An 18,798-nucleotide genomic window follows, 5' to 3' on the forward strand; every position below is an offset into this window, starting at 1 on the left:
CTTCTTTCAATTGGTAAACTCTAAATTAGTGCTTATTGGAGTACAATAAGGATGTTGTTGGACACAATTAAAGCATTTTTACAGTTAGTGTGATAAGTAACCAAAACTTGAGAATTGCTTGTCCTGCTTCACCAAATTTAGTACTTTAGAAATACAGTATATGGTCAGAAGTCACCACATTTAACCACAGTTTTTGTTTAACGCAATTTCTGATTCCCTTTCCAGACAAGAAACAAAAATAAATTGAACACGTTTTCGCTATAATCAGGAATGTCTCATAATGATAATCTCCGCACAAGTACTGGCTCTGCCGCTAGAGGGCACCGTTTCAGATTCAGCGCGCCCGTCCATGCACCACTTCCGCTGCGTGTCCTGCGCAGTCTCCAGTGTTTATCTTGAATAATCCGCTGCTGTTCTGGTCCAGAAGGCCAAATAGCGACAGGTAAGATTCTAAAACACTTGACAACATCCATACATGTAACCGGACACACCTTGCTCTTCAGGTCGCTTTTAATAGATAGTTATGGGGCTTTATTCCCCGATAACCCTTTACCAAACCTCCTCCATGCCCGTGTCCTTGACTAGCCCCGATGCTAACGCTGCTGCTGAATGTTACGTAGCGGAGACCTGTTATTATGAATTATTATCTGGCAAATTCTTTAAGACCAAGGTTATGTCAGGTGTTTTGTTTGTAATCCGATTGTATTTGTTTGTCATGTCTGATTGAACATTTCATCCTGATTGTACCTAAATTGTCCTGGTTGTTATTAGCATTGATGGCTAAATGACCGGTTATTTGTAGATTTTGAAGCATGATGGAAAATATCTGGACATAAATTCAGCATCTGACTAATTATCAAAGGTGGGTGTTGCTATTACTCAAGAACAAAGTAGTGGTCTGAGAAATGACTCAATGAAGAGAAAAATAGTATTTGGGGAAACTTCTACTGAACTGAGAGTCACTGTCTATCTAATTATTAATTTGAAGTTGATATAATTGTAAGTATAAACTATTAAATAATGCACTTTAGTTTTATCTGGGTCAAATTGGGTTAGACATCTCTATTCATGGGTCTTTAAACAATTTATCGATTAAGCAAATGCATAATCGCTAGATAAATTGAATAGAAAACAAATAATGGTTAGTTGAAGCCCTATCCAGAACTTTAACTCTTTATCCAGATATTTAACTTTAAGTGAAGACTGAAATATGAAGTCCTAAACTAACTAACAAGAACAAGTACAGAACATTGTATTGGTCCAAACTGCAGGGTCAGCAACTTTCACCATTATACTTTGTTGTTTTACAAAAATAATGATCTTGCCAGTCTTTGCCATCTCTAATAGTGACCATTTAACTTGTGATGGTGTGGATATAGTACGTTAGTTTAGTCTTGGCATGTAGTCATGAAGACATTTGAGCGCCTTGTGTTGCCCCACCTTATTGGGCTCATCGCAGACTTTGATGAGTCTCCTACAGGAGGAAAGTTTGTGTCCTGGTGCTGTGGCATCAGTAGAGAATCTACTTCCTGCAGCAGCTGAGGAAAGCCAAGCTGCCAGCTCAGATGACAGTGCAGTTCTACGGCCATCATTGAGTCCATCCTCACCTCCTTCATCACCGTGTGGTACGCTGGAGTCACAGCCAGGGACAAACAGAGACTACAGAGCATTGTGCGCTCTGCTGAAAAAATGTGATGAGCAGATCTGATTGCAGCTGACCCTTCTCACCCTGGCCATAGACTATATTTGAGCCACTTTTCTCTGGCAGGAGGCCACTGTTTATTCAAACCAGAACCTCCACAACAAAGGTTTCTTTCCCTTTCCCGTTGGATTCATAAACTCTTAACACCTGTCAATTTAAATAACTCTTATCAACAATACATTCTCTATTTGCACTGTTGTTCTTGCTGTGTTTTTTTTTTTTTGCATGTCCTAATTTTAGAATAGCCTGTTTACTATTATTGTCATAGTTTTATATGGCACCTTTGTGCCGAAGCATGATCCTAGTTTGTGAATTTTGTTAACTGACATTGTATGGCAATAAACCCTTTCTGATTACATCCTGCACAATTCCTATGTGCCAGCTATTATTTATGATATTATTAGTATTTCTAACGCTCTGGTTCTTTATGTGTCAACAGCGTCATGTTGCGCCTGCCGACCATGGGCAGAGCTCTGGCCGGAGCCACTAAGACCAGCCTAGCTCCATCCAGCTCTTGTGAGTGCTTCTGTTTTGCCTTATGTCTTATACAGTTATTTGACATAAATATGAACCCTTATTTGTCTGGTCCGGTCCAGTACGTACTTCAGTGCAAGCGGCCAGTTCTATGGTGGAGGTCTTCGTGGATGGGAAACCTGTGGAGGTCGAGCCGGGGACCACAGTGCTGCAGGTGAAAATTGATTAAGCTGTGCACTGTACAATATTATTATTCATAGGACTGTGCAATTAATTTAGTTTGAGATTCTGTAATTTCCAATAGTTTTAACTGAGGCCATTTACACGCGTATCTGATAAAACGCATATATTTTTCTACGATTTGACCTGTCATCCACACATGTTTTTAAATCGGTGTTTTTGGAAAACACCGACCAAAGTGAAGATTTTGGAGTAAACTCCAGTTTTGTGTGGGCATATTCCCAGTCACTATCTGCGACAATTAAGGAATACACGTCAACATATGCTTTTTAACAAGTGCTTTTTTTTGTTTGCTTTTGCAAACCAAACTACTGCTTCTTGTGGCGGAGCACAGGAGCAGTGCGTTACAGTCTGTTGTATTGCACCAAATAACCCTTCTTCCAAATGGAAGGCATACAACTCGCAAAAGACTACCTGGCACCACCTGGCCTAGCTTTTAAGCAAACATTGCCAATTATTGGTCTGGCATGTTTATGACTGTGCTCAAGAGTGCAATTATACAGGTTTGTGTGGATGGACATATTTAAAATGATTATATGTGTACGCAACACTTTTTATAAAACAAATGGTGGCGGATATGCGTTTATAAAAATACCCGCCTTCGTGTGTACAAGGCCTGAGAAGTCCACTGCCAAATCCTCCCTCAGTAAAAGCATGTGCTTTGGAGCACTATTAAATGGCACTGATTATTAGTCTGTATTAGGAATTGATATTGAAAGCTGTTTGTATTTGTTTTTAATAATACAAAATAAAAATGTAATTGAAAATTGGGATTGCTCAATATGAGGTAAAATATTTAATGTTTTTGTCCTCATTTTTCATCGTCATCCTTGATGTTGTTATTATTCTTTGTGGTTAGGCATGCGAAAAAGTAGGAATCCAGATCCCCAGGTTTTGTTATCACGAGCGTCTGTCTGTGGCTGGAAACTGTCGTATGTGTTTGGTCGAGATCGAGAAGGCACCAAAGGTAAGTCGTTCTTATCTGTGTTCAAGTACTATTTATTTGAGAAATAATTTCTAATTTCTAAACCAAAATAACTTTATATTGCACTATGTTGTGCTTCTGTAGCCGGTTGCAGCCTGCGCGATGCCAGTCATGAAGGGCTGGAATATTCTCACAAATTCAGAAAAAACACGCAAAGCCAGGTATGGACTTAAAAACTGAAGATTCTTAAACAGATGACCATCATTTATTACTTCTGTATGAACTGTATCTTACTTGCAGAGAGGGAGTGATGGAGTTTCTTTTGGCCAACCATCCTCTGGACTGTCCCATCTGTGACCAGGGAGGAGAATGCGACCTGCAGGTAAAACTAAAACTCCACCAGATATTTTAAATGGCTTCAAGGTGGCGCTGTTATACATACTTTTATCCTTGTGTATTTCTTCAGGACCAGTCAATGACGTTTGGTTCAGATCGCAGCCGTTTCACTGAAGGAAAAAGAGCCGTGGAGGACAAAAACATCGGGCCTTTAATCAAAACCATCATGACTCGCTGCATCCAGTGTACACGCTGTGTCCGGTGAGAACTCAACCAGGACCGGACCAGACAGAGGACTTTACTATAGAACAGGAGACTAGAGAATTTTTGTTCATATGAGAATCACTAGAAAATCATTGTTAATCGTTATCTTTAGTATAAACAGAGTCTTAACTTGTTCAATTTGCAAAGAAAGTTTGAACATTAAGACTGTTAATCAAAATAAAACAGAAAAGAATAATATATATTTGCTGATTTAATAATAAAAAAAAATCGAATTATTCTTAAGTTTTTCAATATATGAAAGTATATTATATAGATTGATGGGTGGGTCAGTCGTTTAGTTGACTAATAAAAAAAAAGTCTACTAGTCGCTTTCTATAATTATTAAAGTGACACATTTTTGTTCAATCAAATAATCTTTTAGTTCCCACACATTCTCTCTTTCTCTGTGAATTGAGTAGATATAGCTATAATGTGACTATAGTTTTAAGTGACATGTGACTGAAGTTGTTTAATTTTTAGTTTTGTCAGAATAAAACATTGAGATATACGCTTTGATCTTTTCAGTTTTGCGAGTGAGATTGCGGGCGTGGAGGACCTGGGCACCACGGGCCGCGGGAACAACCTCCAGATTGGAACCTACGTGGAGAAGATGTTTATGTCCGAGTTATCTGGAAACGTCATCGATGTGTGTCCAGTGGGGGCGCTAACCTCCAAACCCTACGCCTTCACTGCCCGCCCTTGGGAAACGAGGTACAACCCCTGATGCCCTCCCACCCTCCTCTAGTCCTGCAGAGTTTACCAAACCTCATATTTATAAATTATCAATATAGTGTTGCAAGGATTAAGGTCTAGTCCTGCAAATACTTTCAAACTCATAACAATAATATAAGAATGTGAGCTGTCAAAACTTTTAGCGTGTTCTCATTCTAATATTTCACGCTTTTATTTTGAAGGAAAACCGAGTCGATCGATGTTCTGGACGCTGTGGGCTCAAACATCATCGTCAGCACCAGAGGAGGAGAGGTCATGAGGGTCCTACCAAGACTCAACGAAGACATCAATGAGGAGTGGATCTCCGACAAAACCAGGTATAGGCCGAGTCTAGACCAAGGACTAAACCCGAGACTGAACCAGGGGTTAAACCAGAGGGACTAGATCACACCAGGCCCAGCTTTGACGGTGAATTAAATGTTTAATATCCCCCAGGTTTGCGTATGACGGTCTGAAGAGGCAGCGTCTAACCCAGCCCATGGTGAAGGACGAGGCAGGACAACTGACTCCGACCACGTGGGAGGACGCGCTCACCAGAGTTGCAGGAGCTGTGCGTTCCCTAATAATTACACAATTTATATTACTTTTACTAGTTATTCATGGCTGGTAGTTCAGGTCTCCCAAAATGTTTAACTTAAGGTTAATTGTAAGCCTTTGTCCCTAAGAAAAGTAAAAAAATAAGTATGTTTTAAAGCTGTCATTCCTAAAAACATTGAAATAATTTCTAAAGAACATTGTTTTTACGCAAAGTTTTTTTTAAATTTACATTTTGAGATAATTGTATAACTACTGTCAAGAGTGTGCTGGTCACGGTTGAATAGCAGATATTTTTTAGATTATGATGAATGATCAAGAATTGTTATCAAGGTTCAGTTCAGCATTTCAGAACATGTTTGTAGAAGTCTAAATGATTGGGTTAGCTGTTTGTACACAGGATAAAGCCACAAGGACATTTTGTTATGTTGTTGCGCGCAGCCCTATAATTACCCTGAAGTGAACTTGAAGTGGTGTTGTGTTTTGTGCTCAGCTCCAGGGCGTGCAGGGAAGTCAGGTCGCTGCCATTGCCGGAGGAATGGCCGACGCCGAGGCTTTGGTTTCCCTCAAAGATCTGCTGAACCGACTGGACTCTGAGAACCTGTGCACTGAGGAGGTGTTCCCCACAGCAGGAGCAGGGTACGAGTGCGACTGTGGCAGAGGTTATCGCATGTTCTTGTGTTTCTGTGGTTATCCTGTTAACTGCTGTCTTTCTTTTTGCAGCACTGACTTGCGTTCAAACTACCTCCTGAACAGCACAATTGCAGGGATCGAGGAGAGCGACGTTCTTCTGCTCGTGGGGTCCAACCCAAGATATGAAGCCCCACTTTTAAACGCAAGAATCAGGAAGAGGTAAGAAAGGCCAGACATGAGCAGGGCCAGAGAAGGGGCTGTGAATATAAGATGATTAGATGATTAGAAATGCTAATATTCCTCCTTGTTTCTTTTCTTGTCCCAGCTGGCTTCATAATGAGCTCCAGGTCGCAATGGTCGGACACAACGTGGACTTAAGTTTCTCGTACGATCACTTGGGAGAGGAGACGGCAGTGCTGAAGGAGCTGGCCAATGGCACGCACCCATTCTGTCAGGTCAGGAGCCGGATTCTCACAAACACTAATACAATTTGTTATTTTTCTTTTCCTTAATGTTGATGTGTTCATCGCAGGTCCTGTCCTCAGCCAAGCGCCCCATGGTGGTGGTGGGCAGTTCAGCTCTTCAGAGAGAAGACGGTGCGGCCATTTTGAGCACAGTGTCCATCATTGCTCAAAACGCTCGGGCCAGCAGCGGAGTGGAGGAGGGCTGGAAAGTGCTCAACGTCCTGCACAGGTAGCATCGCCGCAGATGGAGGGAAACGCTTTGTTTTCTGCCTCCAGTTGTCACTACACAAGACAATTAGACTTGTCATCAAGCTGTTATAAATATTAGAAGTAAACCCAGACCAAATCATATTTCCCAAACATCTTCAAAGCTCCACTTCCTAAATTCCTTAGCTGTAATTCCCAACATCTTGCCTTCCTTGCCTTTTACATGTTTTGATAAGACTTGACAACAGAAATTAGACTTGCCCCACCACCTCCTATAAAAGGCCCAATACAGTTTTTACATGAATTATTCCTATCTGCAGCTTTTTTCTGTTCAATGTCGATATGAAGTAGTGGGTCCGGTACTGTGGCTTTAAAGTCAATCATTACATAGTTTTATTGCAATATTATATATTCAATGAACAGAAAGAATAAAATGTATGATCTATTCTGGATTATCGCTGAATACCAAATAAAAACACAGTATGTCTTCTCAGAGTGGTTTTAAACTTTTTATTCGGTAGTAATGTGTGTATTTCCTCAGAGTGGCGAGTCAGGTGGCGGCTCTGGACCTCGGCTTCAAACCTGGAGTAGACCTGATCCGGCAGAACCCTCCTCAGGTCCTGTTCCTTTTGGGAGCAGACGCAGGCTGTGTGAGCCGAGCCGACCTCCCCAAGAGCTGCCTCGTCATATACCAGGGTAATTCTACTACTTGTGCTACTAGTACTAATGCTGCTACTACTACTTCTACCTTTACCGATACTGAGTTGACTATTACTGATACCAGAGCTGCTACTACTACTAGATCTACTACTTCTCCTACTATAACTACTATTGTAACCGATTTAGCGCTGGCTGTTGCACAGGAGTTGGGAAACAAAGTGCCTTTCTGTCCAATGGTTGGGAGTGAAGTTTACTCATCACTACTAGTACTATTAATTAGAATTACTATTATAAGTACAGCGAGCACTAGTACTATTACTGCTACTAATACTACTTCTTCTACCACCACAATATTTGGAAACAACTCAAGTCTAATATCTTCCTTCCCTCTTTCAGGTCACCACGGTGACGTCGGAGCTCCAATGGCCGACATCATTCTTCCCGGCGCGGCGTACACGGAGAAGAACGCCACCTACGTGAACACCGAGGGGCGAAGTCAGCACACTAAGCTGGCCGTCACTCCTCCAGGGATGGCCCGCGAGGACTGGAGGATCATCAGAGCAGTGTCCGAGGTATTTACACATGCGTTTGTAGAGGTCTAAACTACAGGGTTATCATTATCTCGCTACTATAATGATGAGAGAACATTGTTGTACCATGTTTAAAGTCTCATAAAAGTCCATTTCAAAATTCAATTTTAGACCTGCAGCCTTCTTAAATTGTTGATGTATATTATTGAATTGCAGCTGGCTGGAGTGCCCCTGCCCTACGACACCCTGGAGGAGGTGCGGAGCAGATTGGCCGAAGTGTCTCCAAACCTTGTCCGATACAACGACGTGGAGGTAGCCAACTACTTCAGACAGGCCAACGAGCTTGCACAGGTAAAAGATGCACCTGCTCTGGTTTAACACTTGAATGAGAAAACAAATAAGTTGCACTCATGTGACATCACAAGATTCTAGAATACTTAAAGTTGTGCTGGAGGACACAACTGAATCTTTGAACTGCTTTGAACTGGTGTTGAATCTGTCGACCTGGTTCTTCGTTAATATCTCTGTAATTACACATGAAAAACTGGCACAACATTCAATGTCTTTCCTGTCTCCATAAATTAACAAAGGTTCATTATTCAAACACACTTATCCCTTAAGGGTTATGAAAAATATGTCAAAAATGTTACAATACCACATCTGTGGATTTTCTGTTTTATTTCTTTCAAAAACAGTAAAAGTTAAATTAAAATTTGGCCAGCGCACACTGATGAATGACCCCTTCTGTTGGTTTTAGATATTGGCTGTAATGATGAGATAATACATTTTAAATGTTTTTTTTCTCCTCAGACTGTGAACCAAGACCTGATCTCCAGTCCTCTGATTCCACCTCAGGTGTCAGTTAAAGACTTCTACATGACAGGTGCGTCTCATTCAGTAACGGTTCAGGTTGTGTGCCGCCTTTAGTGAAGGTTGTGGTGTAGCATAGCAAGAAAAGTGCTTAAAGGACCTGCTTGTCTTCATGTGGATGTTATTGCCTTGCCTGGAATAAGTCATTTGTCCTGGAGAGTTCCATTGTAGAAACAATTCAGTTGTATCATCTGGACTCTGTTTTTAGAAAAACAAAATGTTTCTTCTCTCATCCAAGAGTCCTTCTCAATCTGCGGATCGAGTTTGGAAACTCAGGTTTTATATCCTACTCTGTGTAAGCCCTGCCCACCAGGCTATCTACATCTTATTGTAACCAGACTTTTGCTCCCTCCTGACTGAGTATATATATATATATATTTTTTTATATATATATATATATATATATAAATATATATTATATATTTTATATATATATATATATATATATATATATATATATTGTTTTTATATATATATATATATATATATATATATTTTTATATATATATATATATATTTTTATATATATATATATATATTTTTATATATATATATTTTTATATATATATATATATTTTTATATATATATATATTTTTTATATATATATATTTTTATATATATATATATATATTAATATATATTATATTATATCTATATCTCCTCCACAGATCTGACCTGTAACTTGGCCTGGTGCTTGTTTAATGCTATATAGTGCACCTTAAAAAAGAAAAAAATTGGCATGTTTTTACTTTATATTATATTTCTTGGACCTTTCATATGCATTACTGTCAAATACCAAAGGAATTGACTAATAACAGTATTTTTTTGTTGGCTGCACTGAAGGATCATGGTCTTGTAGTTCCTCTGCATTTTTATTAGGGCTGGGTGTCGCCTATTACCTCACTATAAGTATCCTAATTTAGGGTCCATGATACGATACCGATAATGATACTCGAAACTTGACACTATACATCCTAATACATGGATATCCCGTAAAACCTTAAAAAATATGTTTTGATTAAGTTGAATAGCAAAATGCTTTGGAATTTAGTGTTCACAATGTCCTTAATATGAGAATACAACTGCCCTATGATCAAGTCACATTTTCAGCCCCTCAGATTCCGCCTTGATGCAGCAGTCCGTAGGTTAAGAAGTGTAGAACTCTGCCATTTATAATGAGTGTTGTTTAAAAGTATCACAGTGCACATCTCTGTATCAATATATATTGAGTACAGTCCTTATCTAGTGTGCTGCTGCAGCAGCACTAAGCATTACGATATTAAAACAGTTCATGATTTTATTGTGAGGCTTTTGATAATGTTACCGGTATATCATACTTATGGTGGAATGTATTTATAGTTTTCTGAATACTTTCCGCTTCATGCTTAAATTATCTATTTTTAATCACTTTATTTTATATTCCTCCAGACTCGATCTCACGTGCGTCACAGACCATGGCCAAATGTGTCAAAGCCATGACAGAAGGAGCAGCGGCTGTGGAAGAACCCTCCGTTTGTTAGAATCCTGTTTTAAAATACACACTTCATGTACCTTTACTGCACACGTACTCGCAGTACTACAATACCACAGTACTTTCATCTTTCAGCGCCTGAGGCTGATGCTCCTTCAAGATCTTGTGTGTACCTGGTGTGTCTAATTTAAAATGTTCGATATATTTACTGCTGGGAGCTGCTTTGTTGAATAAAGCCTAAACGATTATAAATATGAATAAAATGTTATGTCTTTAAACTGGAATGATGTATTTTTTGTTGAAATAAAAGCCTGAATACATGAACAATTTACCGGTACATAGTATAACTAAGGTATCCATGGACCTTTTTTAAATCTCCATTTAAGAGGCAACTGGAAGTAGAGTGTGAAAATGTCACTATAATGTGATACTTGACTGATACATATATTGTGGGCTGCTGTATGTATAAATTACCATAAGCTGGAGATTCATGGTATCACATAATTTACGGACTTATTTTTAATAAATAACGTGGGGTGTTGTTTCAAAGGAACAAACACTAAGAAGAGAATGTTTTGATGCGTGTAGAATGCAGTAGAATTAAACTCATTAAATAGGCAACAAAATTAACATTAATTCCCCCAAAAATGGTTTATTTGAATGAGATAATCGTAATTAACTTTACTGGAAATGTTACAGAATTAGCCCCAAAAATATTTTTCATCTCTTGTTTCTTGTCAAGTTGTTTACCTAAAAACATTGATTGAACAAGACAAGATCCAGCAAATACAATTTAGAGATGTTCTCCTTTTGGTTATCTGAAGCTGGTCTTTGTAAAACGTGTTAATATGTATTTAAATGTTCGAATATGACGTATTTAAAACCACAATTATATATTTTAGCCATGTCAACAAGGTTCCGTACAAGTTTCAAAACTCCATATCCCATGATGCCATCGCGGATACCGGAAGTCAGTACGTGTTCGTTTTTATGACACTCCAGGAAGCCCTCAGCAGACATCTACAGAAATAACACGAATTGGTGGTTTTCCCGTTATAAAGTGCTGCTAAATCAGGTCAGAATCAAACAATTACATTACATTTCACACGTGGTTGGTGTAGTTTGGTTGCAGTAGTTGTAAAAGTCGTGAATAAGACAGTTGTTCGTGCCTGTGTTGTGGTGTTAGCTTCTGGCTACAGTCGCTGCTACTCAATACAGCGACAAGAAAACGAACTGCATTTACGGAATAGGCCTCTTAAACTATCGGAACTGCGTCTGTTTTTTATCTGGATCTAATGTTTAACTCATAAAACGATCAAACTGTCCTCCATAGCTTTTGAAATGTGCTGAAATTAAGATGTCGGGTTCAGGTTTGTTAGTTTGTAATAGATATTCACGTCCAGAATCTGCCTGTCATTTCTGTCGACTGTCTGTAATCGTAAACAAACATGTCAAACCTGTCCCTTTTTGGTTGACCCTCATCCAACTAATTTAGATAATGTTCCACCTTTTCATTATTGTCATTTGAACGGTCTGAAATAGTGATTTGATCTATTGCTTTTACAAACTCTCGTAACTGTGTTTTAGGGGATAAATGTTGTAAATCATACGGTTTTATAGCAGTCTTTATTTATAAGCTTAAATATATGAATCTGTTCAAATGTCTGTAGATATTTGTCCAAACTCACTTTTACCACAATTAGACAGGGCCACCCTTAAACTAATAAACGTTTCTTTCTCCATCTGTACTTACACCTATGTGTTTCCCCTGATTCACTAAAACTGACTTTGTTTTGTAATTTTTTCAGATGCGAATGCTTGAGCAGATCTAATATAGAAACGCATATAGAAAAGGGGAAGGTATTCAATGTTTCTCAATTGAACTTCTTGGTAAGAGTTGGTGTTGTGTTCTTCCATGTTCTGTTGTTTTTGTGTGTTTGTGTTTTTGTTTTGTGCCACTTGACATCAATACTCTCCTTCATATTGTTCCCAAAAATGTTTACGGCCTAAACTGGACCAGGACCAAACATATCAAAGTCTATATTATGGATGTAATACAGTTGAAACCAGGACCAAAAGCTGTAGCATTGTGATTTGGCATACCTCTTGAACTTGGCATATCTCTTTCGCCTTTCATACAGTCAAACTCTGTTAACTCTGGTTCTTCACCCTCTCACCCTCAGCACCATGTTGCCCTTGACCTCCTCCAGCAGTAATGGCTCTCTCGGCTCACGGGACGCGGTCCGACACACAGCAGGGGCAAAGCGATACAAATACCTGAGAAGACTGCTGCACTTCAAACAGATGGACTTTGAGTTCGCACTGTGGCAGATGATTTACCTCTTCACATCTCCTCAAAGAGTCTACAGGAACTTTCACTACAGGAAACAGACCAAGGACCAATGGGCCAGAGATGACCCGGGATTCCTGGTACTGCTCAGCATCTGGCTTTGCGGTGAGGCTAAGATACTTGTACTGATACTTATATACTGTATTTGTACTATTGAGGCATTTACTAAGTACATTTACAAAGTGTGAACTTTTGTCTTTTTAAATGCTTTTTGAATCTCTGTAGAAGGTCCATTCCCCTCACTACATGTTATAGAAAAGGAAATTGTTAATAATGTTTGGTAAGTGGTCTATTATGGTATATTGACATCAAATTCTGAGATAAAATTATCTTAAGATAAGATAAGCCTTTATTTATCCCACAATGGGGTAATTCTAGTGTTGCAACACATAGCAGGTACAGAAGTAAATCATTAAAAATAGATAACTTCTAAAAAACTCTTATAAAACTATTATTAAAGAAAAAAAACTCTTATACTCTTAATAATAATATAAATGTCGGTGTAATCCCTCATTCGTCCAGGACTGTTCCATAGTAGAAAAAGCTTCAGTTGTAGTCATCTGGACTCAAACTGAGTCCAGATGACTACAACTGAAGCTTTTTCTACAATAATATAAATGATAATAACATAATAATAATAGTTTCCATTTGCATTCTATTTCACTGCAGAAATAGCAGTATACCTGCACAAATTCCTTTCACTCTTCCTTGCCTGACCATAACAACACCACCAAAACAACCTTTCTGTGGTTTTGTGAGATTTATTCATCACAATATGAAAACGTGCAACAGCCCCCCCTAGTGGGTACATAGTACATAGTAGTGTGTGACTTAGTGGGCTGCAAAATCTGTTTACCGTATATATCAAAAAGTGTGCAGGTCTTTTTGGTAATATTCTGTCTCTGTGTTTCCATTGGGTTTTAAGCTGCTAACCTTGGGATCTCGGATTACTTTAGCAGTATTATTATATAAATAGCTGTGGGTTCTTAATGTTCAATGTCTCTTTGGTTTCAGGCTCCACGGTGGGCTTCGGGCTGGTGCTGGACATGGGCATCCTGGAGACTCTAAAGTTGCTGCTGTGGGTCGTGTTTGTCGACTGCATCGGAGTCGGATTGCTCATATCTACACTTATGTGGTGAAAATACTATTATTAGTACTACTTCTCACTACACTATATTACTATACTATATGATTTGACTATAGTTACTGTTCCCGGAGTGAGACACACATGTCTTTATTGTATATTATTAAAAGCTGAAGTGAAGATAAGACCAAAATTTGGGCCGGGCCCAGATTTTCCCGCTCTGTTGTCAGGTCGGGTCAGGTTTGCCTCACCCACTCTCAGGTGAGCTACCTCAGAATGCATTGGTTTCCCGGAGAGTCTGTCCACAAACTAGGCGTCGGGCTCCGTCATCTAAGGCCTCCACATGCCACAGCATTTCTGTGGGTAAGCTTGCAAAACCACAGCATTCAACATGATGACGGCAGCTCCAGCAGAACGTCTGTGCGCTGGAGCTGGGCTTCTAAGTGCAGCACTGGCTCTGTGTTTTTCTATGGGAATGTCAATCAAACTTGTCTGCGTGCGTTTAGACACCTGTGATGGGTCCAGAGGGAAGATCTGAAAAGGCTTGTATTTAGCATCTGTCCAGGTAGAGCACGGCAAACATGAGGTTTTCATAACTACATTTCAAAACACAAATTGACAGTCTTTTTGAACCCTGGCTCATTCAAATGATCCAAACTGCTCCAGAAATGTGTGGCGCTGATGGTGCACTTACCACTTACCATCAGCACCACACAACAAGACTGTCAATTTGTGCTTTCACAACAACAAACACATGGTTTCTATATATATTTATTTGGTAACAAGCCTTCACTTGTGTCAGGTGTCAAAAAATAGGCGGTATTCTATTTTCTGAAATCATGAGGTACAGCTCGTGCCCTGCGCGAACAGTGTGGCCATTCTCATTCACTTTTGATACTGGCGTTTGTAGGGAAAAATGTTTGTGCTGTGAGTTCTTGGTCTAACATCTGGCCTTTGATTTACACACTGAGCAACTCACTACACGCACAGGAAACAGAGCGCGATGTACAGTAACACAAGTTTTGCAGCATTTGTACCACAGACGCAGCACTGTGGGAGGAGAAGAGGGGGAGACAGAGGGGACGTTTACACACAAGGACGTTTGTCCTTCGCAAAGTAGCATATTGTTAGTCCAAACTAACTTCTGAGTTTGTCATACACCTCAGTGTTGCCATGGAACTCCTGTTCATCACCAAATGTGACAAAAAATCTGTAGAATAGCTCTGAGAGCTTTGACAAAATGCGGCAGAGAAAGGATTGTGCAATCTTTCTGTGCTGAAAGAATGTTATTATATATTATATCGCATTCAAACAAATTAAATGGGCATATACCGTTGCTAATGATGCATAGGGACATGTTATTTCAGTATGCTGTTTATATAGTGCTTATTTTAAAGTATTTAAATTTGATCAACAATTATGTATTTTACTTGTGCCCGCAAATCTACTGGTAGATCCTTGCTGACTTTAAAAGGATGTACCCATCTCTGGCCTGTATATATTACACAATGCATGTCCTTTTTTTCTTCTTCTTTTTTACATCTGTGTGTAATGTTGAAGATTTGGTGTGTATATATACACACCAAATCATCAGTCTTTATATTCTTCTGAGGGAACCCCATTCTCACTACTTTATTTTGTGATAAAAAAATTGTCTACAATGTTAGATTGTTACAACAACAAAACCTCTTATATGTCCATATACTTGCATCGCCATGCGTCAGTATTAGGGTTCCACCACTTCCTAAATTCCACTTTAACCCTTGCCTGTTACTAACTTATGTGCTACTCTCTTTCAAGGTTCGTCACAAATAAGTACCTTCTGAAGCAGCCGAGTCGAGACTTTGACGTGGAGTGGGGCTACGCTTTTGACGTGCACCTCAACGCATTCTACCCTCTGCTCGTCATTCTGCACTTTCTACAACTCTTCTTCATCAACCGTAAGGAGATTTTATATTTACATTTCCCATTACTATATCAACAGTTTGTGAACGTCGTAAATGTTTGTTGCAGATATCTTGGTGATAAATTCAGATTGGTTCGTGGGGTACTTCACAGGAAACACGCTGTGGCTCATAGCGATCGGATATTATCTTTACATCACTTTTTTAGGCTACAACGGTAAGTGTGTGGGACATTATTTAAGTTTTGAGAGGCAGAACAGAATCAAAACTGGTCTGAGCTTGTTTATGTTCCAAAAAGACGTATTTTAATCTGACATATGAAGCTTTCTGCTTTCTATTTTCTAAACGATTGTGATTTTTGCCTCCACAGCGCTGCCCTTCTTGAGGAACACCGTGGTCCTTCTTTATCCGTTTGCACTGCTCATCCTCATTTACGTCCTCTCCATTTCTCTGGGATGGAACTTCACTCGAGGACTCTGCGATTTCTACAAATTCAGAGTGCGATAATCCATCTGGACACTGTAGGTTGACTTTCTAAACTCTTCTAAATGCGCAGACGCAAAGGGCTCCTGACTCGTGTGGACCAGGACAGAAATGTGCGATTGTTGTTTTGAGCTGTGGACAATATTGTTTTTGTAAATGGATTTGTAAATATGTTCCTAATGGTTGTAAGATATGAAAAGTGAGAGTGGCTTTGACTCGGTTTTGTTGTAAAGACAGTGTTCATTCCAAAGCACTTTCAATAAACGCTTTTATTAAAAAAAAATAAAAAAAAAGCCTCAATGCAATGTCATTTTAACATGATATATTCACATACATACAAATAAAAAGTTCTAGAGACTAACCATTTACATCATTTATTTAAGTATTTAGTATTTCCTGTTCCACACTACTAAAAATTATGAATCCTGCAGTCTATTGTGGCACCTAATCTAGCTTTAACTTCTTAACACTTTTACATACTGCTTCAGTCATTTCCAAATAAATTAAAGCAAGGCACTAACTGTAACTTCAAATGTTGTTTTCTATCATAAAGATATAACTATCAGCCCTTAAAGTTGCGCCAAACCTTCCAATCTTGTACTTCACAAGAGTTTGATGGATCGTACAAGCATTTGCTGATAGCTACTTCTAAGCCTGATCTATTATAAATTAATTAAAGAAATTTTCAGTTACATCTTGTTTACTCATATACTCATTACAATACTCATATCATATGCTTATAAAATGTTCAAAAGCCCTGCTGTACATTTTTTGTATCGGATATGTCAACAAAGGGCAGCTCATCAAATCCATCTTTAGGTTTTATACAATCGTGAGATCTAGGAAAGAATGCCCCAAATATGCAATTTTGGCCATTATTTAATAATACTTTCCCATATTTATGCAAGTAGGTTATCTCTATTTAACATGTTTTCTTATTCACCCGCAGAGTCGCTTTAATAGGAAAAAACAACAAAGACTGTTTTTGTAATAGATCCATGGTATTTATGTACAGGATACAAGTGAAAAGTGAGCTGCTGCCACATCTCACACACACACACACACACACACACACACACACACACACACACACGGGAAGAAGAATATTTATATTTCATATTTATTTCAATATTTACAGTTAATAATACAGGGAACTAGATTTAACCATTCTGTAAAATGCCCTCTCTCTCATGTAGGTGTTAGATTGAGGTTTGTGTCATTTGAAAACATTTGATTTGATATTTTAACAGTTTAAGCTCTGACATTTTCAAAATTTTTGTAAACCATCTCGTAAGTTCCAATTTAATGCCAAAGCAAGTTTCTAGTTTTTGTATCCTGTTCATTGACTATGGCAATAACTCCCTTTCTGATTCTGTTCCTGATTATAAACAGGAACTATCAGGCTCCTGGACACATTTAAATGTGTTTGCAACCAAAGGTAGGTCAAATATTGACAATAGAAGAATGTTGACTATGACTATGTGATCCATGAATGTTAGAATAATCCTGCATTGTCCTGCATCTGAGGCTTGAGCACTCTTTTCGCCTACCCATCATCTTCACCCACTGTATTTACTTGCATGATTATGCAAAAAATTCAGACTCCGTGCCATGCGTATAGGGTTCATAAATGTCACATGAAAATCTGCTGCTGTTATGGTGAAATGCCACAATGAAGACTTATCATTTCTGCAGTTCTGCAACAAGAATAATGAATTATTATTAAGTTGTTTCAGATTTGCAATGAACAAAATGTGAAATAATGATCTAACACTAAATGTCCAAACTGAAAGCACAATATCTCTTTAATTCAAACACTTCTACAATGCAGAGGAAATTCCTCTTCTCTTTGGACAATTATTAGTACATCTATTATTGGGTATTAAACCTTAAAGAATATACTGTGTTGATAAAAACAGCTGAACATAGCCACCTTTAAATTTCACTAGTAAGATTTTCACTCATTAGCTTTAAGCTATTTTCTTAAGTGTTTTAAACATATAACATTGAGAGATTCTCAGTCAGGTCCGTTTTCATTAAAATTATTCCTCTGAAGAGCAAGTTTCTCCTGTCTGTAGATTTAGTTCCAGCTAGTGAGAAAGAACTGTGAAGGGAATGTGCATTTATAAGCACCTTATTTCTGCCCACTCCTTTTGGGCTATGTTTTCCTGTTACTACTCAAGAGCTTAACTTTAACAGTAAACACTGTTAACCTACAATCACCTGACCTAGCCCACTTCCTCAGAGCATGTGTTTTCACTTCCAGTAGATCATGATCAAGAATAAACACCTGAGAAAACTTGAATGTTTAAATTTGAAAAGGATTATTATTATTATTGTTTTTTTTAATCTGTGGATTTTTATTGATGTACCGGTATATAGTCATCATGTTTATCATTATTGTAATGGTTGGTTCAAATTGCCATTTAAGTCCACATAGTCTAATCTTGGTGTGAGCGGATGTTAAATTTAACATTGTGAATCATTTCATAAAAACAGATCAGCTTCAGTGGAAATGAATAAACTAAGCGAATCGTCATGTATCGCTTCTAATATAAATAATGGCAAAAAGCGCACATATTTGGGACAAATAAAACCTAAATATCGATTGATATGTAATTTGTTGACATATTAGATTAGAAAAAATATTAATCTGAAAAAAATTAAATAAACAAGTAAATAAGCACATGAAAAATACATCACAAAAACTGCTCAGATTAAGTATTTTAGAACATATTTTAATTCAGTAATTGTTAATTCAGTTTCATCAGCCATAATGTTTTATGTTTTTTGTTCTATCGGTACTTCTGCTGTTACAACTACTAATAATGGTAATACTACTATTATTACTCCATTTATAGAGGAAATGTGGGCCGTGCCATTCTCGCTATTGTGGCTGGTTCTCTCTGTGGCTTTGGATTGTTCCATTTCTGT

The 18,798-nt window shown here is 38.3% G+C and overlaps 2 protein-coding genes across 2 annotated transcripts; both read left to right on the plus strand.

Moving 5' to 3' along the window:
- Nucleotides 1-343: 343 nt before the first annotated feature.
- Nucleotides 344-10,321, plus strand: ndufs1 (NADH:ubiquinone oxidoreductase core subunit S1). The gene is made up of 19 exons (XM_072437671.1): nucleotides 344-442; nucleotides 2,142-2,218; nucleotides 2,299-2,390; nucleotides 3,276-3,383; nucleotides 3,486-3,562; nucleotides 3,642-3,723; nucleotides 3,808-3,938; nucleotides 4,467-4,652; nucleotides 4,856-4,990; nucleotides 5,109-5,223; nucleotides 5,701-5,846; nucleotides 5,931-6,059; nucleotides 6,166-6,295; nucleotides 6,373-6,533; nucleotides 7,053-7,207; nucleotides 7,568-7,743; nucleotides 7,918-8,052; nucleotides 8,512-8,584; nucleotides 10,001-10,321. The coding sequence occupies exons 2-19, from the start codon at nucleotides 2,146-2,148 to the stop codon at nucleotides 10,090-10,092; spliced, it is 2,196 nt and encodes a 731-aa protein (XP_072293772.1). The 5' UTR covers nucleotides 344-442; nucleotides 2,142-2,145; the 3' UTR covers nucleotides 10,093-10,321.
- A 661-nt stretch (nucleotides 10,322-10,982) lies between these two features.
- unc50 (unc-50 homolog (C. elegans)) lies at nucleotides 10,983-16,082 on the plus strand. The gene is made up of 6 exons (XM_072437683.1): nucleotides 10,983-11,118; nucleotides 12,227-12,498; nucleotides 13,408-13,528; nucleotides 15,278-15,417; nucleotides 15,491-15,598; nucleotides 15,752-16,082. The coding sequence occupies exons 2-6, from the start codon at nucleotides 12,231-12,233 to the stop codon at nucleotides 15,886-15,888; spliced, it is 774 nt and encodes a 257-aa protein (XP_072293784.1). The 5' UTR covers nucleotides 10,983-11,118; nucleotides 12,227-12,230; the 3' UTR covers nucleotides 15,889-16,082.
- The last annotated feature ends 2,716 nt before the right edge of the window (nucleotides 16,083-18,798 follow it).

This window comes from Eucyclogobius newberryi, unplaced genomic scaffold (genome assembly GCF_026437365.1).
Source record: "Eucyclogobius newberryi isolate DKJ021-1_F unplaced genomic scaffold, fEucNew1.0.hap1 SCAF_1, whole genome shotgun sequence".
NCBI lineage: Eukaryota > Metazoa > Chordata > Actinopteri > Gobiiformes > Gobiidae > Eucyclogobius > Eucyclogobius newberryi.